The sequence below is a fragment of the Olea europaea genome, chromosome 14, assembly GCF_002742605.1.
Source record: "Olea europaea var. sylvestris chromosome 14, O_europaea_v1, whole genome shotgun sequence".
Taxonomy (NCBI): domain Eukaryota; kingdom Viridiplantae; phylum Streptophyta; class Magnoliopsida; order Lamiales; family Oleaceae; genus Olea; species Olea europaea.
The window spans coordinates 8,963,480-8,989,647 of NC_036250.1; the positions used below are offsets into that span (position 1 = coordinate 8,963,480).

General features: G+C 32.9%; 2 protein-coding genes, 1 long non-coding RNA gene and 1 other non-coding gene across 4 annotated transcripts; 2 read left to right on the top strand and 2 right to left on the bottom strand.

Moving 5' to 3' along the window:
* Window positions 1-5,042: 5,042 nt before the first annotated feature.
* LOC111409054 lies at window positions 5,043-8,752 on the top strand. Its single transcript, XR_002705415.1, has 2 exons — window positions 5,043-5,898; window positions 8,333-8,752. It is a non-coding gene; the product is annotated as an uncharacterized LOC111409054 (long non-coding RNA).
* Window positions 8,753-10,383: 1,631 nt separating this feature from the next.
* LOC111409056 (ubiquitin carboxyl-terminal hydrolase 17-like) lies at window positions 10,384-15,973 on the bottom strand. The gene is made up of 10 exons (XM_023038951.1): window positions 15,057-15,973; window positions 14,873-14,961; window positions 13,797-13,882; window positions 13,541-13,703; window positions 13,340-13,454; window positions 13,056-13,213; window positions 12,661-12,745; window positions 12,347-12,559; window positions 11,330-11,391; window positions 10,384-11,249 (listed from the first exon to the last, which is right to left on the bottom strand). Exons 1-10 carry the CDS (start codon window positions 15,852-15,854, stop codon window positions 10,886-10,888), a joined length of 2,133 nt encoding a protein of 710 aa, XP_022894719.1. The 5' UTR covers window positions 15,855-15,973; the 3' UTR covers window positions 10,384-10,885.
* A 6,294-nt stretch (window positions 15,974-22,267) lies between these two features.
* TRNAS-GCU lies at window positions 22,268-22,349 on the top strand. Its single transcript has one exon. It is a non-coding gene; the product is annotated as a tRNA-Ser (tRNA).
* A 369-nt stretch (window positions 22,350-22,718) lies between these two features.
* Window positions 22,719-25,844, bottom strand: LOC111409057 (protein CURVATURE THYLAKOID 1D, chloroplastic-like). The gene is made up of 5 exons (XM_023038952.1): window positions 25,495-25,844; window positions 24,749-24,927; window positions 23,232-23,336; window positions 23,076-23,147; window positions 22,719-22,991 (listed from the first exon to the last, which is right to left on the bottom strand). Exons 1-5 carry the CDS (start codon window positions 25,640-25,642, stop codon window positions 22,920-22,922), a joined length of 576 nt encoding a protein of 191 aa, XP_022894720.1. The 5' UTR covers window positions 25,643-25,844; the 3' UTR covers window positions 22,719-22,919.
* Between the last annotated feature and the right edge of the window lie 324 nt (window positions 25,845-26,168).

Sequence of the window (26,168 nt, forward strand, 5' to 3'; positions counted from 1 at the left end):
TACTTAAATTAATGGTATTTGTAGTCGCTCATGCCATACGTGACACATATACAGCGATTAGTGATTTGATGCATGAGACAATAAAAAACTACCATATTAATTCAATAACTTACTAACCAACATATGTATGCCACGTGAATTGACTATCGTATACTTTCCCTTATAATAAAAATAAACGAGAGGCATGTGTTGTCAATTAAAAGAATGGGCCTTCAAAAATTTCTTAGGCTACATTACAAAAAGATTGGGCTCAATTCTTGGGGGGAAAAAATTAAATGATCAAAATAGAAATAAATTCAAAATAAGTACATTTAATATTTTTTTTAAAGGGAACAATAGGTGTTTGAAATATACAATTGCAAAATTTTAAAAAAAATGTTTTAAAATTTTAAAATCACGTCATAATTAAATTTGATTAATTAAATATATTAAAGTAACAATATTTTACAGTTTATGATCACAATTACGTACTAATTACAATCATAAAAATCACAATTACAAATCACAACATCGATCACTTATTATCAAATTAACTGATCACGCATTATTTCTCGATCACAAATTACAGATTTATAGATTACAATTATTTATTGTTTACAAATTATCAAATTAATAATTCACGTATCATTTCTTGATCACAAATCACAAATTCTATCAGTCATTACTTATTTCACGATCGCAAATTATTAAATTAATTGGTCATAAATTATCAAATTAATTTATCACAACTTAACAAATTATAAGTCAAAATTACAAATTTATTCGCAATCTCATATTTTTTGGATAACATATTACTTATTGATCACAAATTATCTATTTTGTCGATTACATATTATTTATTAGTTACAAATTAATCATTTTATTAATCACAATCACCCAAATAATTGGCCACAAACACTCTTTACCCCTCCAACCCCACTCCACCACAGCTAGCACGACATCATTTGTAACCACCACCGTTACCTACACACCACTACCAACAACGCCACCTTACCACCACCACCACCACCACCTCATCATCATCACTATGTCAACCGATGCCCATTCCTTGCCAAAACCCACCCAAAATCCCACTCTGCAAACAAATCACTCTCCTACAATCAACAATCCATGAACACACAACTCTTGTCGTTGGCTATCATTGTCTTTACTCATTAATCTACAAACATCTCCACCAACAATCCACTCCTACAACATCAACACCCATTAAACCACTCATAGTCACTACAAGAAATATATATTTTCTCCACAAAAAATTCGGAGACAAATTGAGATTTGTGGGTGGAGTTAACTTTTCCCTACAAAAAGACATTTCGTAGGGCTATGATTTGATTAAAAAATTTTAATAGTGGAAGGATTTGGACTCACAAAAAATTATATTTTTTCCCAACAATAAAATTTGAAGGCCAAAATACATCTTTAGCCTACAAAAATATCAAACATATTTGTAGGCTAATGAAAAAAATCTCAATTACTATTTTTAATTTTGATCCCCACAAAATATATATTTGAAGTTAAAAGATAAATAAAATGAAAAAGAGAAATTACATTTTTTTTAAATTTTTTTAACAAAATCCAAAAATAAAAAACCCTCAACACCCATGTAATGTACCACTTTCTCTTTTGCCTCCAACCGTCCAACGTTTTCCCCCAAAATTTGTCATTCCCTCTCTAAATTTGCCGTCTTACACACTCCTTTGCCTCAAAAAATTTTCCCCAAAATTCATTCCCTCCCTTTGTTTCATCTTTTTAATTGGCCCAAACCTAGTTCAAATTCTTCGGTTGATGCGAATTTCGACTTCATCTACAGATATATGTGATATTCTTCAATCTGTCTTCCAAGTATGCCCATTCCAAGATTATATCAAATATTAAAGTTTGTAGTTTATTCCATTTATATATGTCATCGTCCATCGGTTTAGCAATTAAATTCCTCCTCCTCTTGCTATTTGCGTTCAATATGGATTTTGACAAAGGGGTTTTCCATGGAATTTTTATGTGATCTGTTGTTGGATGAAAACCAACCAATTTCAACATCTTCATTACCGGTGGCGACCAGCAGCAGCACGATGACAGTAGTCATGGCTCCTCTTCTGTTGCTTCGACAGTACTCTAAAAATACACTTTTATTAAAGAGACGTGGGGTTCTTAAGGCTTAAGTTGCTTAACGTTGGAAGCCTTCAATAAAGTGACTTTCATGGAGGAGAGAGAATAAAAAGAGGATTCATCTTCATTATTAGCCTCTGAAAAAGCATGTCAAACGCCTACCTATCTCCACACACACACACAGTGATACACATAGGACCAAGAAACAGCTCGACTATGAATGTACATATGTATATTCTATTTCATTATGTCGGGCGTCTTTTTCCCAGTAAAACCTCAACAGCCAACGGATAGATTTTTATTGAAAGAAAAGATTTTGTACGTGGCATGTCCTTGCTTTTTCATGTTTTTCACTAAAATGTTTTTAGCTGGCTCATGCTGTTACTGTACTTTTAATAAATGGTAGCGCTCTCAGCTTTGCCACCACCGACACACACATGGTAGGGGTGAGCGGAATGGTAAAGGTGAGCCGCGATCCGCTCTTTGGAAACATACTGCAACAGTAAAGTCACGAGTACTGAAAAATTTTAACGTAACTTGTACCGACATTGATGTGGTAAAATATAATTGGAATGTTTTTTCTTTTCTCTATCTTTCAATAATGTCGCGTCATGTATTGTCTGTAAAAGAAATTTGTCAAAAAATCCTATACCTGTAGTAGCGTTGTTCTTTTACATTGGTCAGTATAAAGATTTTGGGACATTCGTATAGACCTTTGATATTGAAAATAAATTACTGAATAAAAATGTTCAAAGTTCTAATAATAATAAAAATTAAAGCTTTCAAAAGTTCTCTTTAAATTTACGTTTCTAGCATTTTTAAGGAAGGGATGGTCGAACATGAAATTTGATTATAGCAGGCACAAATTATAAAGAGAACATTACCCTAAATCCTACATTTTAAATTTCAAATTAAAAAATCAGGTGTTTCCCATTCAAAAATCAGATATAATTATTTTTCGTTCAACAATCGATTAATAATTATTATTTAAAAATTATATATCATTTATCGTCATTTTCTTTCTTTTCAGTCATTATCACCTCTGTAATTACCCTTATCACCACTTATCAGTCATCGCAGATTCTAGATCCACAAGTGATGTGGCTAATGTCGTTAGGAGGATTAGCAGGATGTGGCTGATGACGTAAACGCTCGTCTGAGTTGATCATTCGCGAGCAGCTGTTCCACACCCTTCGATTGTAGCAAAATCTATGCCTACAAATTGTTTATTGTTACCACCTGATTTTTTGAACTTTTCTACAAGTTCCTTATTTTTTTAATGTATATTTTGAAAATTTTATAGTTATGTGTTTTTTACTTAAATTAATGTTATTTGTAGTCGCTCATGCCATACGTGACACATATACAGCGATTAGTGATTTGATGCATGAGACAATAAAAAACTACCATATTAATTCAATAACTTACTAACCAACATATGTATGCCACGTGAATTGACTATCGTATACTTTCCCTTATAATAAAAATAAACGAGAGGCATGTGTTGTCAATTAAAAGAATGGGCCTTCAAAAATTTCTTAGGCTACATTACAAAAAGATTGGGCTCAATTCTTGGGGGGAAAAAATTAAATGATCAAAATAGAAATAAATTCAAAATAAGTACATTTAATATTTTTTTAAAGGGAACAATAGGTGTTTGAAATATACAATTGCAAAATTTAAAAAAAAATGTTTTAAAATTTTAAAATCACGTCATAATTAAATTTGATTAATTAAATATATTAAAGTAACAATATTTTACAGTTTATGATCACAATTACGTACTAATTACAATCATAAAAATCACAATTACAAATCACAACATCGATCACTTATTATCAAATTAACTGATCACGCATTATTTCTCGATCACAAATTACAGATTTATAGATTACAATTATTTATTGTTTACAAATTATCAAATTAATAATTCACGTATCATTTCTTGATCACAAATCACAAATTCTATCAGTCATTACTTATTTCACGATCGCAAATTATTAAATTAATTGGTCATAAATTATCAAATTAATTTATCACAACTTAACAAATTATAAGTCAAAATTACAAATTTATTCGCAATCTCATATTTTTTGGATAACATATTACTTATTGATCACAAATTATCTATTTTGTCGATTACATATTATTTATTAGTTACAAATTAATCATTTTATTAATCACAATCACCCAAATAATTGGCCACAAACACTCTTTACCCCTCCAACCCCACTCCACCACAGCTAGCACGACATCATTTGTAACCACCACCGTTACCTACACACCACTACCAACAGCGCCACCTTACCACCACCACCACCTCATCATCATCACTATGTCAACCGATGCCCATTCCTTGCCAAAACCCACCCAAAATCCCACTCTGCAAACAAATCACTCTCCTACAATCAACAATCCATGAACACACAACTCTTGTCGTTGGCTATCATTGTCTTTACTCATTAATCTACAAACATCTCCACCAACAATCCACTCCTACAACATCAGCACCCATTAAACCACTCATAGTCACTACAAGAAATATATATTTTCTCCACAAAAAATTCGGAGACAAATTGAGATTTGTGGGTGGAGTTAACTTTTCCCTACAAAAAGACATTTCGTAGGGCTATGATTTGATTAAAAAATTTTAATAGTGGAAGGATTTGGACTCACAAAAAATTATATTTTTTCCCAACAATAAAATTTGAAGGCCAAAATACATCTTTAGCCTACAAAAATATCAAACATATTTGTAGGCTAATGAAAAAAATCTCAATTACTATTTTTAATTTTGATCCCCACAAAATATATATTTGAAGTTAAAAGATAAATAAAATGAAAAAGAGAAATTACATTTTTTTTAAATTTTTTTAACAAAATCCAAAAATAAAAAACCCTCAACACCCATGTAATGTACCACTTTCTCTTTTGCCTCCAACCGTCCAACGTTTTCCCCCAAAATTTGTCATTCCCTCTCTAAATTTGCCGTCTTACACGCTCCTTTGCCTCAAAAAATTTTCCCCAAAATTCATTCCCTCCCTTTGTTTCATCTTTTTAATTGGCCCAAACCTAGTTCAAATTCTTCGGTTGATGCGAATTTCGACTTCATCTACAGATATATGTGATATTCTTCAATCTGTCTTCCAAGTATGCCCATTCCAAGATTATATCAAATATTAAAGTTTGTAGTTTATTCCATTTATATATGTCATCGTCCATCGGTTTAGCAATTAAATTCCTCCTCCTCTTGCTATTTGCGTTCAATATGGATTTTGACAAAGGGGTTTTCCATGGAATTTTTATGTGATCTGTTGTTGGATGAAAACCAACCAATTTCAACATCTTCATTACCGGTGGCGACAGTGCTAAGTCCAAGCTTCTGAGGACCAAGTTCTTGTGGCCCATAAGATCCAATGCCATGGCCTTGAGGATGTGCTCTGCGGGATCTTTCGACTCGAGGGCCAAGGCCTTGTCGGCCTCGTTGGCGGCGGATTTAGTGAGGTTGAAGGCGGTGGATTTGTTTTTGGACTATCGGGCTCGTGATAGGAACTGAGCTCCCTGAATGAAGTGGCGGTGGATTTGGGTGTTAGGGTGGGCCTTAGAGCAGAGCTTGGTTAGGGCACGTTTGGGGAGGCTGTGCAGGGCGTAGACGATGCCTAGGGTGAAAAAGATAATGCCCAGTTGGAGTAAGGCATCTGTCCCCATTTTTTGAGAGGAATTTCAGGGTTTCACAAATGTGATGCAACTTTGAAAGAGTTAGGATCAGATCCATTATATGGCCGTCTAAAGGTTTGTTTTTAATCATTTCTAAAATAATGCCAAATAGAACCGATTTTTAACCTCCATTTACTTGACAATACGGTGATATTAAATGATAATTTCACGAGACAAGTTACGTGTTTGTTTATGATTAAAAAAAATAAAAAGAAAAAAGAAAACCAACCAATTTTAGAGTGATTTAGAGATTTCAGTTTGAGCATGTGAGGCTGCATATAGTTTGAGTTGGATGCAAAAACCTATTTAATTTGTTAATCATCTAATCATGCTCAAGGATAAGGAATTTAAATTAGATTCTATTTTGCTTTAAGTGGTTTATGGTACCAGTAGTCGGATGAGTTTTTCTTGCATTTGTTTCACTTGTACTATGATGTTTATGTTGGTCAATATTAACAATGTGGAAAGTCTTGCTATGCTGGTCGATACGCTATGTTGGTGGCCCTCCTTTTGCTGCTGGTGATTGATGAATTTGTGTTATGAAATTCCTTCTCTCCTTTCGCTATTTTGTTTCCTGTTTCCATTGCTTGCTCTTATGCTATGACAGTGTAGAGCATGATTAGATGATTAACAAATTTAAATTCCCCTGCCCTCAACTCCCTCATCAAAGCAATGAGGGATGATTCAACCCTGCTGGCATATGAGGCCTCATATAGGTTGGGTTGGATGCAAAAATCTGATGCTATCCCTGCATTAAAAGCTGTTGTAGATAATCTTTCATTGCATCTCATTGTTCGCCTAAAGGCTACAGAATCTCTTGGTGCATCTTGTTTAGAGACAAGTATTCCAGTTTTGGAGACTAGTTTCCAATTGGATCGATATCAAGAAGTTCGAGATACATGTGAACAAGCTCTTACTCGAATCAGGGAGCTAAAAAATGCTACCCCCATTAATTAGTATATTGGGCTTCGAACTAGCTCCACCTATTTTTGGTGTGGTTGGAGTAAATAATTAGAATCTGTTTCTTATTTTATTATTCAGGCGTAAGACTTTCCTAATTTTATAGTTATGTGTTTTTTACTTAAATTAATGTTATTTGTAGTCGCTCATGCCATACGTGACACATATACAGCGATTAGTGATTTGATGCATGAGACAATAAAAAACTACCATATTAATGATAATTTCACGAGACAAGTTACGTGTTTGTTTATGATTAAAAAAAATAAAAAGAAAAAAGAAAACCAACCAATTTTAGAGTGATTTAGAGATTTCAGTTTGAGCATGTGAGGCTGCATATAGTTTGAGTTGGATGCAAAAACCTATTTAATTTGTTAATCATCTAATCATGCTCAAGGATAAGGAATTTAAATTAGATTCTATTTTGCTTTAAGTGGTTTATGGTACCAGTAGTCGGATGAGTTTTTCTTGCATTTGTTTCACTTGTACTATGATGTTTATGTTGGTCAATATTAACAATGTGGAAAGTCTTGCTATGCTGGTCGATACGCTATGTTGGTGGCCCTCCTTTTGCTGCTGGTGATTGATGAATTTGTGTTATGAAATTCCTTCTCTCCTTTCGCTATTTTGTTTCCTGTTTCCATTGCTTGCTCTTATGCTATGACAGTGTAGTGCTAGTATTTGCTTGCTCTTATGCTATGACAGTGTAGAGCATGATTAGATGATTAACAAATTTAAATTCCCCTGCCCTCAACTCCCTCATCAAAGCAATGAGGGATGATTCAACCCTGCTGGCATATGAGGCCTCATATAGGTTGGGTTGGATGCAAAAACCTGATGCTATCCCTGCATTAAAAGCTGTTGTAGATAATCTTTCATTGCATCTCATTGTTCGCCTAAAGGCTACAGAATCTCTTGGTGCATCTTGTTTAGAGACAAGTATTCCAGTTTTGGAGACTAGTTTCCAATTGGATCGATATCAAGAAGTTCGAGATACATGTGAACAAGCTCTTAATCGAATCAGGGAGCTAAAAAATGCTACCCCCATTAATTAGTATATTGGGCTTCGAACTAGCTCCACCTATTTTTGGTGTGGTTGGAGTAAATAATTAGAATCTGTTTCTTATTTTATTATTCAGGCGTAAGACTTTCCTATATCTCAGTTTTTATATTTCCATTTCAACTTGGTTAACTTATTGCTTCAGTCTCTATCTATGCATATTTCTCTTCAATTATTCATGGTTTATAAGTGTGTTGAGATTTCAAAACTAATGCCTTGGTTAAAATTCTCTTTAAATTGTATGGATGACTGGAATGAGGTTTTACTTTATATTGATTTTTCAATATACAATCAATTATACACGTCCATTGCCAAATTGAGTGGAGAAGTTGTTATAACCATACTGAAGGAATATGTACAGTTCACTAAAGGCGTGCAAATTAGAGTATGATGCATACATATTTTATTTCTCGTGTACGGTTGTATTATATTTCTTGCATATTTTGATTTTATGGACTGTTTTATATCTCTTGTGGATTGTGTTTGTAGGATGAGATGGGGACTGAGGCATCCAAACTTTAAAATGCATATTATTGAATGATTTCATATCTATACAAGACTCGATATTTTTCACCATGTCAACTACCTTCCAATGTATGCAGTATAGAGAAAGAGTTAGAAGTAGAACGTGCTACTCGAAAGTTAGAATATGCAGTTCGAGTGAAGATGGAGCAAATGATACAAAATAAGCTGAAGGTAGTTGAGCAACAATTCAATAATACGTTGTGAGAACGTGCAGCATATCTATTTCATGAGGGTGAAGGGTTATATTTTTTTTAGATGCGTAATAATAGATATAGATCATTTTTTCTACTATTTTTAAGTTTAGATGTAACCATGCTAAGTGAATATTTTTTATTTGAGTTTTGGTGTAACATTTTGGATTCAAGGTTACATTGATTGACACTACATGTCTTAATTAATTTATTGTCTTTTTGCATTTTTATGTTACTTTGATAGGGTTATTAAAATTAATAAAATATCAATAATAAATAATTTAATTTCTTCCTACAAATTATTTTATTATTGAGACAAATAATATGCTTTCCCAAAAAAAAAAAAAAAAATAGAGAAAAGCATGGCTTAGCCCTCGACATAATATGCACAATATTGTCACAATTCTTCAATTGTAGGGAAAAATATGTTTACTTTATCCCATAAATACAATTTTCACACAATTTATTTGTAGGGAACAACAAGATTTAGCCTACAACATAATTTGTGGGGAGATGTGATATTGTTTTGTAGGCCAAAGGTAACTTTAGTAGACGAAAGATTTTGTTGGGAAAAAATTTACGTGACGTATTGTATTTGTCTCTAAATAATTCGTAGGGGAAAACCTTTGTCCACACATTTCAAAATTTTGTAGGGTAAGGTCTTTCCCCTCGATATTTGCCTCACAAATGTGCCCACAAATTTTTTTTCTGCGAAGAATTTTTTCCACAAATAAGAATCTTTTTGTAGGGAAAATATAAAATTCTTTTAGTGAGTGGTGCTCAAAGTGTCGTTGCGCGCCGTGCTCAACAGTGAACACAACTGCGTGGTACTCACATCACCGCATAATTGTGGTGTTAGTGATCGAGTTTTTTAAGGGAGAAGATAAAGAGTGAAGGGAGAGGAAAACGATTTAAAGTTCGAGAGTAAGATTTAGTAGAGTGGACAGAGGCGAAGGGAGAGGGGGGTTGGGCTGCCCAGCCCCAGCCCAAAAGCAAATGAATTGATAAAAAATGGAAAATTTTGCCCAAATTATTGGTGAAACAAAGAAAAAAAATTTAACCCAGCCCAAATTTTAATCTTTGCCCAATTAACTTCATTCCCAACCCAAGCCCAATGTTCAATTATTCAAATTTAAATAGTTCATTCATAATCAAGTTAGTTTATTATTAGGAATAATTCTTATTGATTAAAGTAAAAATAAATAATTTATTGTAAGATGTCACATGTTTGACTAATCTTAAAAGTAATTAATTTTTTCTAACGTATTTTTTCATATATTACTTATCTGTTCTTGTGAGTTAAAACCTTATTTATTTCGACCACGAAATGAATATTATTATAAAAATAAGCAATATGTTCTATATTTACTTTTATCAGTTAAAAATATATTTGTTAGAACTTCGTCATAAATGTTTAAGAATATATCTTGACCCATTTTGTCATTAGCTTCTAGAGTTTAACATTTTAAACTAAATCTCGAAGGGCAAAAAGTATATATGAAAAAATTCAATTTTCAGCTCACCTCAACATATATTCTTGAATCCGCCCCAAGGAGTGGAGTGGGGTAAAGTGGGGTGGCGTGGGATGGGGTGAGAGTGGGTATATAAATTTATTTAATTTTGTGATATTATTATTTAATATTACATAATTGAATTATCACCTAATTTTTTAACAAAAAAATTTTAAACCTGATTTTTGAATTGAAAAGCTAAAAATCTGTGTAAATGTAATTTCCACTTTTTTAAATGCAAAACAAAGATCCACATGCCCCTGAAAACAAACACAAATAAGCAGAAAAAGAATGGGAAAGGGAGAAGACATTTAAAGGCCTGAAGAGCTTCCATATACTAGGCAATTATAGCCAATTTCTGAAATACAAAGTACCTCAACAATTTACAAATAATTATCTCAACTCAAACGCGAAAAAAATGTTCGAGTTGCTCTTCCTCTATTTGTTCCCCATTAGGGCGAACAAAGTAAAATTTTAAAGTGTAGCTAGTCCGGCTTACTCTGTATCACTATCTGCTCATCACTAGTGACCCAAGTTATGAACTATCTACTTTCTTCAGCTGTCTTAGTGTACACAAATTCTTTTCTTTGCATTTTTTTTTTTTTGGCTTGTTTGGTAGAGTAGACTATATCCGTCCCTTCCAGTACGGTACTGCACCAAACATTTCTGAAAACTCTCAATGGGCTGTCCTGCTGCATGCAATATTATCATCCTGTTCCAAATCCCTTCAAATCCACGTTTGCTGATGTATCAGTATCAGCAGCAGCAGCAGTGGTCATTGGCTCGAGGATGAATCGACATCTCCAATAGAATCATTATGAACCATACCAACTAGGCCTAAACATATAGCCAGATGCGTCCTCGGCACTTGAGTCCTTGGTGCTATCTGTACTATATGAACCAGCATCCGATACACTCAAAATTGAAGAACTATCACTTGACGAGTCCACGAAAGGATTTCTTTGCCTCAAACCCTCGGTATCTAGTATGTGATCAGTGGGAGTTATCATAATAGGGTATCTTCGAGACCGCTGGTTATGCATTGTAGTATCAGTGCTCTGCTCCATTGGGAGTTTTGTCTTCAAATTTCTTCTCTTTCCACTGCTACTCAAAGAATTGGTTTCCAAGTTCCTGCTACTACTGCTATCCCTTGCCAAAGATGGACCTCTTGGATTGTGCCTAAAAAGTTTTATACTTATTTTAAAGAAATACTACAGAACCCATATTTTAATGGAAATCAACTTTCGACTTAGAATTACCGTGCATAAAAAAGAATATACGCCTGTTTGGACAAAACAGTCTCCAAATCCACAGGTATCACCTACACGACAGAACATATTGAATCATCATTATGTATAATATGTACACCATCTACAGCAAGTCTTCGTTATTCTCTCTCATATAACTGAAATGGTCATAGAACTTCCAAATTCCATTTCACAATAAAACAAGATATTCAAATATCAACAAATTCTGTTTGCTAGCAGATGAGAGATGCAAGAGGCAGTCACACATACAGTTGCTATTTGTGGCCTGCTCAGACACGTGTACCTTCACATTTAAAAGTTCACTGGGACCAGACAACAGATTCTCAGCTTTTTGCATATCTTGAATCCCCAAAAAGGAGAAGAAAGCAAATTACAACAGCATCCTATTCACATATAATGTTAATTTAACAATGAAATGGAATCTCAATGCGACGGGTACATGCAAGCAAGGAAAAAGAGCTGTTTTGAATACCAGGATAGCTTAGACAACTGGTTTCTCGTGGTGCAAACCAAGAGAGTTCAAACAAGTGGTAACTCCAGTATTCTAGTGATTTCTTTGGTAAGGGAATGTGTACTTGTACAAGTCTGTCATCCTTCACGGGGGTGGGGGATGTTGGTTGTTAGAGAAGGGGAGGCAGGAAATTTGAGGAGAAAAAAATGAGGGCAATGGCTAGTACTGGCTGGGCCGCTGGGGTTAGGACCAGTTCACTTCTTGATGAATCACTTTCTTCTAATTTTCTATTATTCTACATTTGGTCAATGGAAAAAAAAGTTATGCGCAATTATAGTGAATCTCCTGAAACCCATTAAATAAAAAGGCATTACGATTCTGAAAAAGCAACAGCCTCTAGAACCTCCTCCAAGAATGATGTCATTGAAACCCAATGGATGTAAAACAACTGATTCAGCTAACATTGAGAAGCAAAAATTTAATTCTGAGACTGAGCAGACACAAGTTGAACTATAGCAAAGTAAAGGCCAATTTAGAATGGGTGCATTAGAACATACCCTGCTGTCATCAACTCTAAACCAATCTCCCTGGAAATCCTTGACATAACTAATATAGTGACCACTGTAAGCAGCATTCATAATATCCAAGTGAACAACCAGTCCATAAAGACTATATATGGGGCATTTATCGTTTGTTCCACTCATAAATGGAGCAAGGTTCAGAACCTCAGGAAACTGAACTAGCTTATCCAGCTTCCCTAAGTTGCCAGACTGTAAACATCAATGAAGGGCAAGAATTAGAAGTCGTGCACCAAAGAATAAAAATAGAGAATAACATAAAAAAAATACAATGATGACTAATGATAAACTACCCGAAATCGCTTCAGGACAATTGTAAGGATGTTAGGAGCCTCAAGCACTGTCAACTTCTTCTTAGCTTTCTGATATGATTTACATCTGCAAATGTTATCAGAACAGGATCCATTAAAATAATGAAAATCATGCATTAAGTACAAGCCAATTCCTTTTGCGTAACATAGGAATGTTACAGTTCCCAAGGGATCAATTCCCAACCCCATAAATTTGTATAAGGATCAAGTCTAGCACAAAAAACATAAAAAGAACAGTATAACATCAGCAACAGCAATGACTGATGAGGATGAATGAAGAAAAGCATTTTAGTGTATCCTTTGTACGATACTAAACTAAAGACGCTAGAACCATGGAAAATTCTTCTAGACTAGGACAATTAGGAACATGAGTAAACCTGCAGCACTTGTATTTGTTATCTCCAGTAAGAGTTTCAGATGTCGTGAATTGCACAAGAGCCTCTTCGAGAGTATCAATATTCCCACCTATCTCCACAGTAAGATCCATCATCCGGTCACACCGCTCTGATCTTCCTGAACACTTCATGCACTTTATCTGGAATTTAATTTAGAAGCATTAGTAAGAACTTGTAATGAAATTACTGCTACCTAAATCAAATTAACTTGTATGTTTAAACCAAGATGGTTGATCAGAAGAAATCAGCTTATTACAAAGACACACCTTTGAACGAAGATAACCGCCAAAAGTTAGACCTACAAGGGTTGATTCTTCATCTAACTGGCCTGCAATCCCAGCTTCTTCAAGGCAAATGGATTGCATTGTTTCTACCACACACCTGACACCTCAGAAAATTGTGATTAATATATTAAGTTCAAAATTCTACACAAAAAGCAAACCCTTCATGCCGGTAACCTTCCCCACCTTAAAAATTCATGAGCATCTTCTTCTCTTCCATGACTTAGATTACTTCCAATCTTTTGTATTTGAGACAGTACCCCAATCGGAGACAAAGGAGATTCCATTTTTTGTCCCTTCAGAAGAAGAAATTCGAACTCACAAATAAAACACCAATCCTGCTTCTTACCTGAGATCATAGCTACATGTGATAAGATAAAAATGGGACCCACAAGATCAAGACAAAGCAAGGAACATGTAGAAACTATAAAGAGGCACTTGCATGTTTTAGAGTGAACCCCATGAAGAAGATAAGAACTAATCGGCCGAGTAAAAGCCAGGCACTGCAGCACTGCATTTGCATAACAGCTGCGGAAAGAAAAAAAGATGCATTATAATTTATATGCAATACAAGAAAGCAGTCTAGCAATAAAAACTGGTGTAAAACAAACAGACTTCTTTAATTAACAATACCAAGATTAACAGTACCATGTTATATTACCTTTAACTTTTATGCAGATTCAGTTATAATACTTTTTCCCCAGCCCAGTATAACTTTCAGCATTAAATGAATCAAAATAAACTGAAAAATCTTTTAAAACATATTTATTTTCTGGTCATTCAACCTTCTCTCGAGTCCAAAATATACTTGGATGTTGCCTTAAATAATAGGATATGAATTCTAAAATATTCCGAAAAATGGAGGCCTAAAAAGTCCATTTTCATAGACAGCGGATTTCACTAAATTCTGAGTACATAGCTACAAAAATAAAAAAATTTGCATTAGAAGAACGCCATTCGCTGACATAAAATGTCAGGCCATTAATATCTCCTTGCTTGAAATAGCTACAAGCATATCAACATGCTCGAATGAATACATACAAAAGACTAGAAAAAATTAACATAAGCCAAACGTAAGCATACTGCAGATAAAGAACAAAATTATGAGCACACAGCAAATATGCTTCAATTGCGTCACGAACTTGTAGTAGTTAAAGACAAGATAAAAATAAAAAGAAAAGAACTTTTTTTCGTTCCAATGAAGTTTGAAAATTTCATGAGGAAGACCAGATTTTTTTACAGTGACAAATTAACAAAATAAGAAACGCAAAGGACCATAAAATATGAGAGACATACAAACACGTACCCAAGAAGGACCAAATAAAGAAGCCAACCAAATTCAAGAAGGAATACTTGTATTAGAACGTCAAAATAAATAATTTAAATAATATGAACATGCTAAAATCAAATACAAGAAGAAGCATAATTATAAGTATCACCTTTTCAAGCCATTGCAACATCATAATAGTATTTTAGGTATTCTTAAAATCTAATGAGATGAAACAAAAAAAATATTACCTGTTTCCACAGTTCACAAGGCCAAAAGGATGAAGTTGCACATTGCTGCAAGAGTACAATTGCATGAACAGCTTGGGAGAAAATACGGCCTGACAAAAGGGGAAAAAATTTAAAAATATATAAAAATATTATAAGATAATAAGACCTTGCAGTACTAATAAATTAAATAAGATCTACAAGTAACCTCATGATAATATTTTCCAATAGAGTCCTTCCTAATATCCAGCGCACAGGAGTTTGACAGCTTAGGAACTCTAAACTGATGTACAAATTTCCGTACTGATATCTTCAAACCCTTGCTAGTAGGTATTGGAATGTTTTCAACTTCAGAAGGCAGAGCAGGAGAACTCTCAGTTTTCGTAGACAGAGAAAACGGAAGTGAACGTTGTTCTGCAGTTGATATTTGATGGTCATCTGAACCCCTAAAAGACATGGATCTCCTTTCCTTGCTCCTGGATAGCTGTGCCTCATTTTCCCTGTACTCGGCTGAAGATAATGGTGTCCTTGAAGAACTAGATGAACGTGAACTCTTCAGCTTAGTTGCACTTGGGACAAACTCTTCCAACACATCAGCTCCATCACCAGTTTTTTCATCTATGAAGCATGTATATGGACCATCACTACTGTTACTAGATTGCTTCTTGTTTATCTTCTTGGGACTAAGAATTTTATTTACAGAACAATCAATAGAATCCAAGGAAGATGGTCTTGCAAACTCCATATTAGCAGAATCACGGGTAGTCCTACGCATATCGGTATTAGCATCTTCAGAAGGTAACTTATCTGATCTTAAAGGAGTTTCTGATCCAGGAACCTCACAGATGGAAGCATCAGATGATGTTTCCCTATGAGTGGCAGAAGAGGAGAAGCGAGGCAATGAGGTACTTAAAGACCCAGAACCATTTAGCGATTGTGGGGAATCTGAACCACCATTAAATTTACTCACTTGCATCTTAAACTGATTATGTGAAGCTGATAGCATACTGCATTCACTACCCTCACTAGCATCCAACTTAGTTGCCGGCCTGCATTCATCCTTGTGGCCTTGTCTCCAGTGAATTATCTGACACTTACCGGAACTACAAAGCAAAAAAGTTGAAATGTAAATGTGACAAAAATCAATCAACCTCAAAGTTCACTTCAAATCTGTCCTAGATACATCTGCTTTCAGAAAGAAAGTTGCAAACACATAATAAGTCTTACAAGAACAAGAAGAATTCAAAACAACCAGAAACGAAATATATGATCAGTAATGAAAGTCAGTAAATTTACTGAAATGTATTTCACAACTTAAATTAACCCCTATTATCCAATAATCAACTTTTCACATATCTTGTAAAAGTTAATAATCTATGATTTTTGAACACTCAGAAGGCCTTTCCCTCAATGTGACAATAACAATTTAATTAAATTCTCCTCTCATGAGATCATTTGTTACATGCAACTGATATAAGTCTGAACAACAATTACAATCAAGAGAGACTGCTCTTAACCAATTCAATCCATCTTCAAAACAGGATCTTGAAAATGTGAACCAAGTTGTTATAATTATGATCACACAAAGTGACTCACTCCAAATTAGGATGCATAATATTGCAGCTAGTAGCTGGGTAATTATAACATGCCACACCTGTCAAAGATATCAAAGTCTCTTCTTTCCCAAATTAGAGGACATTCCATCCAAATTCTAAACACACCCTAGGAGGAAAAATTGATATCACCCATCCCAAATGCTGATAGGGTTTCTTCTAAATAATTTATAGCATAATACCCTAAAACATATGTTGAACCCAATATTTAAAAAGGCGGAGATAGGTACTGACACATTTTTCCTTTGAGAGGCGAGACGTGAACCTCACACCAAAACACAAAAACTTCTAAAAAATATCCAATTTTTTTTTCCCCTTAATTTGAGAAGATGGACCCAAGTAAAAGCATTTAATTAGATTTTATAAGCATTTAATTAGATTTTATCATTGAAACTCACATTTACACTGAACCATAGATATAAAAAATTCAAATTTTAAAAGAACATGAGGTGCACGCCTCACGCCGCATGAGGCTTGTGAATTGAACGTGTCTCATCCAATAACGGGCGACCTCAAAATAAAAGCACTTGAAGTAGCACCATGAGGCAAAGGTACTACGCCTCAACTCCGCCTTTTTAAAGCATGGTTAAACCTAGTGTTAACATACAAAACCCTTTCCACGTGCCACACCCGCAAACCCGAAAATAAAAAACGCACTCGTCATGAAGCATGTGGGAATATCTTTTCCCTACCACAAGAAAATTGATATCCTCACTCATGAGAAAAAGAATGTGCAGTATCTCCATGCAACTTCTGCAACTTGCTTTTCGGGACATGAGGATAAAGGGTACATAAAAATACGGAACACTGATTATAGAACCACGGAACAGTGTCATCTACAGAGGGAGCTTATAGGAGAGCCAAACCACTAGTCGGTCATTTGCTAATTTTCTCAATGATATATTGATATGCAAGGGCCTTTGTCCCAGCATTATTTACACGATGAATACCATGAGGCATGACAAATGCACCCAGCTTAATAACTAGATAGAGGTGGTGCATGACATGATGATAAATAAAACCAACTTTTGAACCACATATAGAGCATCACCTCCCGAATTTGCATGGTAGCAGATGCATTTAAAAGAAGACAAGATACATAAAATTCTATTGCAAGGAAATATCAATTCTTAAATGACCACATACTTATCAAGACGTGAAATCCTGGTCTACGTTTTAACGTGATAGCTTTTCATTTATCGTACAGCCTTGCACTGAGAGCACCTCGTGGTGGTGGGACAAAGACAAACAGCACAATAATACCGCTTTTCAAGCCTCGAGGGAGGTGGCAAAGGGGATGACTTGTACTCTTCAAAAGCGATAATCCCAGCAAATTCAGCCTGTTCTTCAGGGGCGGCAGTCACCAGCCTCAAAATCTCCTCCCTTTTAGCCGTCGCATTCTTCCACTTCTGGCGGACTACCAGACAAAAAGTCAGCAAAATCCCAACAATTATAAGCATCTGTTTAACCTATTCCGAGTCACTTAACCAGCACCAAGGATGAAGACCGAGCTGAACAGAAACCCTAATAACCAGATTTTCTTTCTCCACATAGAAATCGGCTTTTCTGCTAAATTCGCATATAGTTGAGGCCTCGTCGTCGGCGATAGCGGTGGCGGATGTGGAGGAGAAGAAATCGTAAAATGGAAAATGGAATTGGAATTTGACGTCTTGACGGAATTATGAGAGAATTCTCCAGCTTTGGGATTGTGAGAGACATGAGAGAAATGTCAAAAGAGAATTTGAGATTGCGATATGGGTAAAGTTACCTAAAAAGAGAGCGAATTTAAGGGACTGTTTGGTTGCTTTGCTTTGTCTTATTTTTCCTTTTCCGATTCCCCTTTCTTTTTCTTTTTTCTTTTTTTTTTTGTATTTTCTGCTAATATTAATTAAATGCAATTAAATCAAAATAGTAATCTAATTAATAGTATATTTTTCATTCACATTCAGTGCCGTTTGAGCCCCCTTTTATTTAAGAATGCATTTTAAAATAGTAATTTAATGGAGAATGCGTGGTTAAAAAATAAGAAATTTTTTTGAATTGCATGTAATATTATTTTATTTAAAAATGCGTTATTGAAAAAAATGAAGAAAAAAATATTTTGAAAATAATTAAAATCTCAATTTAGTTAAGTAACTTTTTTAGCACGTAATTACTAAAATTGATGTTAAAAATTATATAAACTTAAGAACTTTATAGAAATAAAAAGTAAAAATATGATGTCATAATTAGTTGAGTATTCGATTTCTGAGACTTACCTAAAATGTTTCAAATTGATTTGTGGGTGTGTTATGCTGATGTAACGAGAAAAGGGTTACTTGTATCAAAATATTTAGCTGGTGTTGAAAAAATACATTTTAGAATACTAGATTGGTAAAAAAATATGTGATTAAAAAATAATGAATTTTTTTTTATTTACGTGTCATATTATTTTAATAAAGAATTTGTAATTTAAAAAAAAAGCAGAAAAAAATGCTTTTAAAAAAATAAGAATCAAAGAAAACCTTACTAATCAAAGAATGAGATGTGGCATGAGATTATACTTTTTATATTATTCATTTTTAATGTACTTGCAAAGTACAAATTTCACAAAATTTTGCTTATAAAGTATATAGAGAAATGATGAGCTAGTACTCGAGCATCTCCAAAAAGAGCATCTTATGTATCATAACATTTTAAAATTTAAATTTTTTATGCACTTCAATGGTGCTCTATATTTTGACTCTTCATTTTATCATTCTCTATAATTTATTGATTCTCCTCATATTTCATAGAGTATATTAGAGATATTCTTATGAATTAAAATATAAAATTGACTCTTCACCTCATAAGATTAATGTTATTTAACGCTACTGGTTGCATGCATCAATTTAGGTGACAATTGAATGTCAGCAAATGATAAATTCATTTAAATGTAATATTACATGATTCATTTAATTGAAATCATCTAAACTCGTGTAAATTTCATTATTCTTACTTAAAGAGTTTTCTCTTAGCATCAGAATAAAAGGATGCTGCTTAGCTTATGCTAATCATTGATGACATAACACATCAATAATTGGTGAATAATTTTATCGTCAATTTTAGAAATTAAGGTAGTGTTTGGTTTGCGTTTCAATTTTATGTTTTCAATTTTGAATTCACTTTTTATTTTCTATCTTGAGAGATTATTTTAAAATTGCAAGAAAATATATTTGATTTGTCATTCTGAAAAACTGTTTTTCAAAGCAAAAAACAAAAATATGCTTTGATTTAAAAATTTTAGAAATAAGCATATGACTTTTTTTTTTCAACTAATTTGATTATTTAGTAAAACATATCAATTTTATGATAATATGTAATCATAAAATATAAATTTTAAAGTCGATAAAAAAGATTCATTGTAAGTATATCTCCAACAATCGCGTTGAAATCATCCGTACATAATAATGGACTAGAGAGATGAATTCTTCACCGGGGTTCTTGGGATATATATGTATATATTTGGATAGATTTTGTGTTATTTTATTAATTATTTTAATTTAAGGAATTTTAAGTTCGTTTTCCTTATTTTGAGTTTTTTAGTGTTTTCAAAAACAATGAAAACACCCTCAAAACGTTAAAAAGTCATTTCGAGTTTTATGTTGTAAAATTTTCCTTATTTTCAAAAACGCATTTTTTAAAATAAAATACCAAACACATTTTAAAGTATTTTAGAAAACTGAAAATAACATCAAAACGATAAATTAAGCACACTCTGAATTACTCAACTCGTGAACACGTTACTGGTGCTTAATAATTATTTCTTTAAAGTAATAATTTATAGTTGTAACACTAGCCTCCGTTTGACCCCCCATTTTGTAGAAAAATTAATGTGTAGAATAGTATTTTTTTTTTTTTGAAAAATGAGTAGTTGAAAAAGAAGAATTTTTTTTTTATTTATGTGTAATATTATTTCATAGAAGATTATGTGGTTGAAAATAGAAGAGAAAAAATTTAAATGTAATGGAATGAAAATTAATGGAGTCAAATGGGGATAGATCTACAATCATAACGTTAGAGAAATTATATACAAAGAACTGATATTTTATATACTAGACCTATCAAAAACTCATTCATCAATTAATTGATATTTCATATCATCGATACTTAGCATAAGTTAAGCATCAATGCTTAGTAGATCTTTTCTTTTGAAGTAATAATAATATAAATTTATTTTGTAATTCTCTTGTTTAATCATGTTAAATCTTATCTCGTAAAAAAAAAATTTTTTACAAATAAATCGTAAAAGTTGTTTCTTACGTACTTCACCGTGTATTAATAATGTGCGATAAATAGGTTACTAATAATTTACATTAACATATATTTTTAAAAATAAAATAAAAAAAATCAACCTTATTGCTATATACCCTGGACAGTGGCTAGTTATGTACGATCCATTCGAGTCATACTTTGTTTGTAGCAAGTCAATAGAGATGTCGAAATGGTCAACCTAAACTCGCTTTAGTGAATGAAGAAAAACACAAAAATCGAAGAAAAAAAAATAATAACAAAAACAAAAACTACAGCACACTTGATCCCCTAAATGCTTTTCAATATGTACGGTTGACTCTTTTTTCACTTCAAGTATCATTTCCACTATTTATAACTGCTCGAATTTCTAGTCTTTATTCAAATCAGCTTTCTTTGACTTAAAAGAATGTAGAGAAACATTTCCAATGTACCTCATCGAACCATTTCGTTAAAGTAAATGATGTTACACAATCATAGACTTCATCATCATCAATGTTTATGTATGGGTTACTAAGAACTGAAATGGACCCAATACTTGTCAATATAATCCTGATGAGTCGATGAACTATTTAGCTCATGTTAGATTTTGATGAAAATCAGATTTTTAGTAAATTTTGATAAAAATTAAATGATTTTGATTTGGAAGGGATTAAAAATCAATATTTTGGTCAAAATCAATGCCAACAATTTCTTGGAATTCACAACTTTTCCGTTATACATTCATCAATTTTTATCGAAATCTAATAAAAATATGATTTTAATCCCTATCAAACAATGGCTAAATATATAATTGAAAAGCTCGGAGTCCCATGAAACGTATGGTTAAAATTAATTATTGATTAAAACTTAAATTTTTATCCACTACTTTAACTAATCCGAACAGAACTTAAGTAACATCTTGCAAAGATTTATTAAAAAAAATGTATTACCATTCGAAAACCTAATATTCAATCTACAGAAATGATACTTGTATAGATAAATTGCACAGACGGTTTTACAGGTGCCTAGGGACTAATAGGACAAGAATTCTTAAAAATTGTTAGAAATAAACGGGGTCGAGTTTTAATTTTTTTTTTTTTTTTTTTTTTTTTTGAGTTTTAAATTTTTTATAGTTTTTTTTCTTTTTTTCTTTTTTTTGGAAAACCGATTTGCGTGTTTGGCATACTACCATTGTAGTTTTAGTGCAGGGAATTTTAGACAAGCAAGCTAAAAAACTATTCCATTCTCAATACGACGTTCAAGTTTTTTTATTTATCAAATACATTTTTTCTCATTATTATTTAACTCCTGTTTGGTGGCCTTTAATTTAAAAAAAAAAATAAAAAATAAAAAAAAAAAAATATATATATATATATATATTTAGAGAATGTATGATTAAAAAGTATAAAAAAAAAAATTGGATTTACGTATAAAATATTTTATTAAATGAATGTGGTTGAAAATGAGTATGAGAAATAAATAAGTTAGAAGGAATGGAAATTGAATTCTATTGACTAATGTATAAATAAAAATTTCAGAAAAGTCCCCCATAATGGTCGCTTTGGCCGAGTGGTTAAGGCGTGTGCCTGCTAAGTACATGGGGTTTCCCCGCGAGAGTTCGAATCTCTCAGGCGACGTTATTGAATTTTTCTTTTTCCTCCTATTTTTTTCTCTCAATATTCTGAATCCTGAAACATAAAAAAATAAAAACATGGACTTTGGCATCATTTTCCATATTATTTAAAATTAAAATCTTATCTCATTTATAGCTGACTCGTGCCAAAATTTTATTACCTTATAGACATACTGCTAAATTTGTGTGCGTATTATAATAAATAAAATTTTAAATTTCAAAAACATTTTTAGAATTGTACAATCTCAACATTATTTTGCTAGGAAATCAGGCCTAAAGGAGTATCAATTTTTTTGAGTTTCAATTAAAAATTCTCGATTATTAACACATTTATTTGAATTAAAACAAGAAATATATAGAATTCGCTGGAGGTAATCTAAACGTCCTAGAGATCGCCAATCCTAATCATTATTGAATTATTTAACTTTGATTTCCAAATGTAAACAAGAAAGGTACAGTGCCATTACAAAACTTATCCAAGAAACAAGAAGGCCCCTTCTTTTTGTACACGAAATAGGCTCAACATTACATGCTGAATTTAAAAGCTCGGGACGCAAACATTATCGTTACCCAGTTAGTTATCCCACGAACCAAGTATCTTCTGCTTAATCTCTTCAACTTTGGAAACCAACTCGTCCCTATTTTTCTGGAAAACGGTATCACTGAATTGAGAGGCATGTAGTAAAAGTAAGACAGATATGGTGATATGTGAAAATTCTCAAGTACTTGCCTTGAAGATAAGATAGCGGGAGGTGAACCAGATGGTGTAGGCAAGACCAACAAGTTCCAGCACTTTAGGAAACTAAAAATCGATATCTTAAGGTTACTCAAAAGCTTGCAATCATGAGAAATCAAATCCAAGAGAAGAAACAGTAAAAGTACTCACCACTGGAATAGAATCAATTGCATGAACGATAGAGGCTGCTATCCAATATAAAACTACACCACCACTGCCAAACACAAGAAAATAATATGCTTCTTCATAATCAATCAGTAATTGATGAAAAGGATATGTAAAACTTCAAGACGGCTGACCAATTATAATCTGCAATCAAGTGGCCAACTAGAAAACCAAAAGATCATTGTTTTGTTTTGGATTAAAATTTTGGACAGTATTGCAAAATATTAGATTTCTCATCTCAGTAAAACTAAGATGACTAAATGGATAAGCTCTATGAGCAACACAATCTCTATTACTAAAAGGATAAAATCTATTTTAATCCTCATTCATGGATAACACTCTATCCAAACAAGACTCTAACATGGCATCATTGATAACTGGATAATTTTATTGTCATATATTGACTTAAGCATCAGAGTATCCCCGGAGAAATCCTGCACCCCCTTTTTTGCAGGTTGTAAAATAAAACTACGGCTCGACCATTTCAACTAAGGAATGGATATGATAATCATTTTTATATGATTTACCTTCTATCAAAAACAATAGTGTGTGGTCTAGTACTTTGGATATGCATTAAGACAGTTAATATCACACGCAGCAAGTGCTTTCAAAATCAGTATTTTATGACTTCCCATAGCTAATTATAAATGCAATTTTCATAAACAAACTCATTGTATGACTAAAAAAAAAAAAGGAAAGAAAATTATAACACTTAAGAATGAATGTCCATTTATAAAATATATATATCGTGTATATTGTTGGCAACTCCCAAGGAATCCCTAGAAAATAGGATATTCGACAGTTATGTATCTTAATTTTTTCCTATTGATTCCGTAATTTTCTAATTTTGTACATTAATTCTAGACAATTAAGTCTACATTAAACAATACAAAAAATGTGGGTGGGGGGGGGAAGATAATATCTAAATACAGATAATAGTTATACCCAAAGTAATAGACAGGGAAACCACAAAGATAACACAAAGAGTATCAACAAAAGAAAAATGTTATAGAGTGAGAAAGTGGTGTCACAATGCAATAAGAATTAAATTCATGTATGGATAACTAGGTTTTATTCAATTGTAATTTTTTCCTCCACCATAATTTGCAAATGCCAAGAACTGGAGTTCTACTAATATAATTAACAAGTAGCGGAATAGTTGAAGACGTTCAAATATGCACAACAAACAGCAGTGGTTTAATAAGCCTATTTGGCAATGTCTCTATCATTTTTTTTCCTTTGTGCGTTACATGGAATACAAAAAGAATATCTAGAATAACCAACCAGTAATTATGCTATATGTCTTGAGCAGCCAATATGTAGAAATTTTTTTAAGAAATCAATTTATTAGAACATTACAGACTCGTAATATTTTGTAATTACTTCAAGAACTTATTAAAAGAATCCCGCCGTCACAAAAGGGAAAGCTATCTTATAAAGCTATATTAGAATGATTGAAGTACTTTCTAAACTGCAAATAAAAACAAAGTCTACAAACAAACCTCTATATCGAGTTTCTCAAAAAACTGAAACAGTTGCATTGGATTATACATCCAAGAATCTTCTTGCGGGACTTCATGCGACTGAAAATCAGTTTCATCTTTATCGTTTGGGGTTGTCTCACTCGAAGTTTCTTCGGACGTGGTTGACCTTACAGATGAATTTTTATAGTATCTCACCCCTGATAAGAAAACCCAAACTGAAGATAGTGAACTTCCCACTTTCCATCGATTTTCTGTGTTCTTTCTTTTCTATTTTTCCTCGTATCATTTTCTAGCATGAATTATCTTTTCCTGTCAAGATTTCAAATTGGATAGCCAATAATCCCAAAAACTTAAGAAAGGCTACCTGAAATCATTGGAAGGCATAACATACTACAACAAAATCCAGTTTTTTCTTTCTTTTATTAAAGAAAACAGCTAGATAACCAGCTAAACAGAAAATAAAAAGAATATAATCACAGCCATCCAAATTGGAAAGCAAAATCTAGCTTCACAAATTTAAACATAAGAGGGCCACAATTTAACAAAAATTTGAACATTTTCTATTAATCGTGCAACTACTATAATAAAATGTTGGGGGCCAAGTTGCTACAAGGGCAATAAGTTCGGGAAGGACAAAGTAATTTTCACGAAAACATACAAAGCGCACATTGACAATGAAATACTACAATCTATTACGGAAAATGACAAAGAAAAAGTAAACAGATCAAAAACCAGAAGCGCTCCTAAAAGAAAGAAAAAAATACCTGGATTGGAGAGACAAATCGAGATTTGATTGAAAGAAAGAGGGTAAAGAGTTTTCAATTGGAGAGTGGACTGAGTATGCTTGGGAGTGAAGAGTCTGGGGTTTGAGACGTGATGATTGGATATGGTTTTCGCTGTGCAAAGATCCATTTTTTCAAGAAGTATTCTACAGGAATTCAAGGGTTGGGGTTTCTGCAAGAATGTAGTTAGAGAAATTGGTTATTAGGAATCGGGCCGGCCTGTGAAGTTAGGGTTTTAATGGTGCTTCTGTTTCAATTGAATTAGGTTTATAGGAGTTTGAATTTGATTTTACATCTACATTTATGGAGAGAGTTACGTGGACATGCTATTGTAGCGCTATTCCATAGTCAGCAGGGAGCTCACTTTCACTTGTTCATTTTATATTTTGAAAAGTTAGATCCCGTTTGTTTCCACTCTTTGGCCACAAAATGAAAAATATGATCGTTATCCATCACATCAAATCAACATATTTGATATTTTCTTTTTTATATGTGTCCTGTAACGACTATATTTTTTATTCTCATTCTTATAAGAATCGAAATCAAACGGGGGCTTAGAAATTACTTTTTAATTTCTTTGAATAACTTTTCAAAAGTATTGTATCTTAATAAAAAAGTTTTTAGTGGAATGTGATAAACTAAGTACTTTTAAATAG

Excerpts from the sequence above, each read along its gene's own strand:
- LOC111409056 (XM_023038951.1), bottom strand. The coding sequence starts at position 15,854 with ATGCTATCAGCTTCACATAATCAGTTTAAGATGCAAGTGAGTAAATTT. Across the intron at positions 13,883-14,872 it reads CTTGTGAACTGTGGAAACAG|CTGTTATGCAAATGCAGTGC; the intron begins GTAATATTTTTT and ends TTCTTTCCGCAG. Across the intron at positions 11,392-12,346 it reads TTAGAGTTGATGACAGCAGG|GTGATACCTGTGGATTTGGA; the intron begins GTATGTTCTAAT and ends TCTGTCGTGTAG.
- LOC111409057 (XM_023038952.1), bottom strand. The coding sequence starts at position 25,642 with ATGGATCTTTGCACAGCGAAAACCATATCCAATCATCACGTCTCAAAC. Across the intron at positions 23,148-23,231 it reads CAATTGATTCTATTCCAGTG|TTTCCTAAAGTGCTGGAACT; the intron begins GTGAGTACTTTT and ends ATCGATTTTTAG. Across the intron at positions 22,992-23,075 it reads CCCGCTATCTTATCTTCAAG|AAAAATAGGGACGAGTTGGT; the intron begins GCAAGTACTTGA and ends ACCGTTTTCCAG.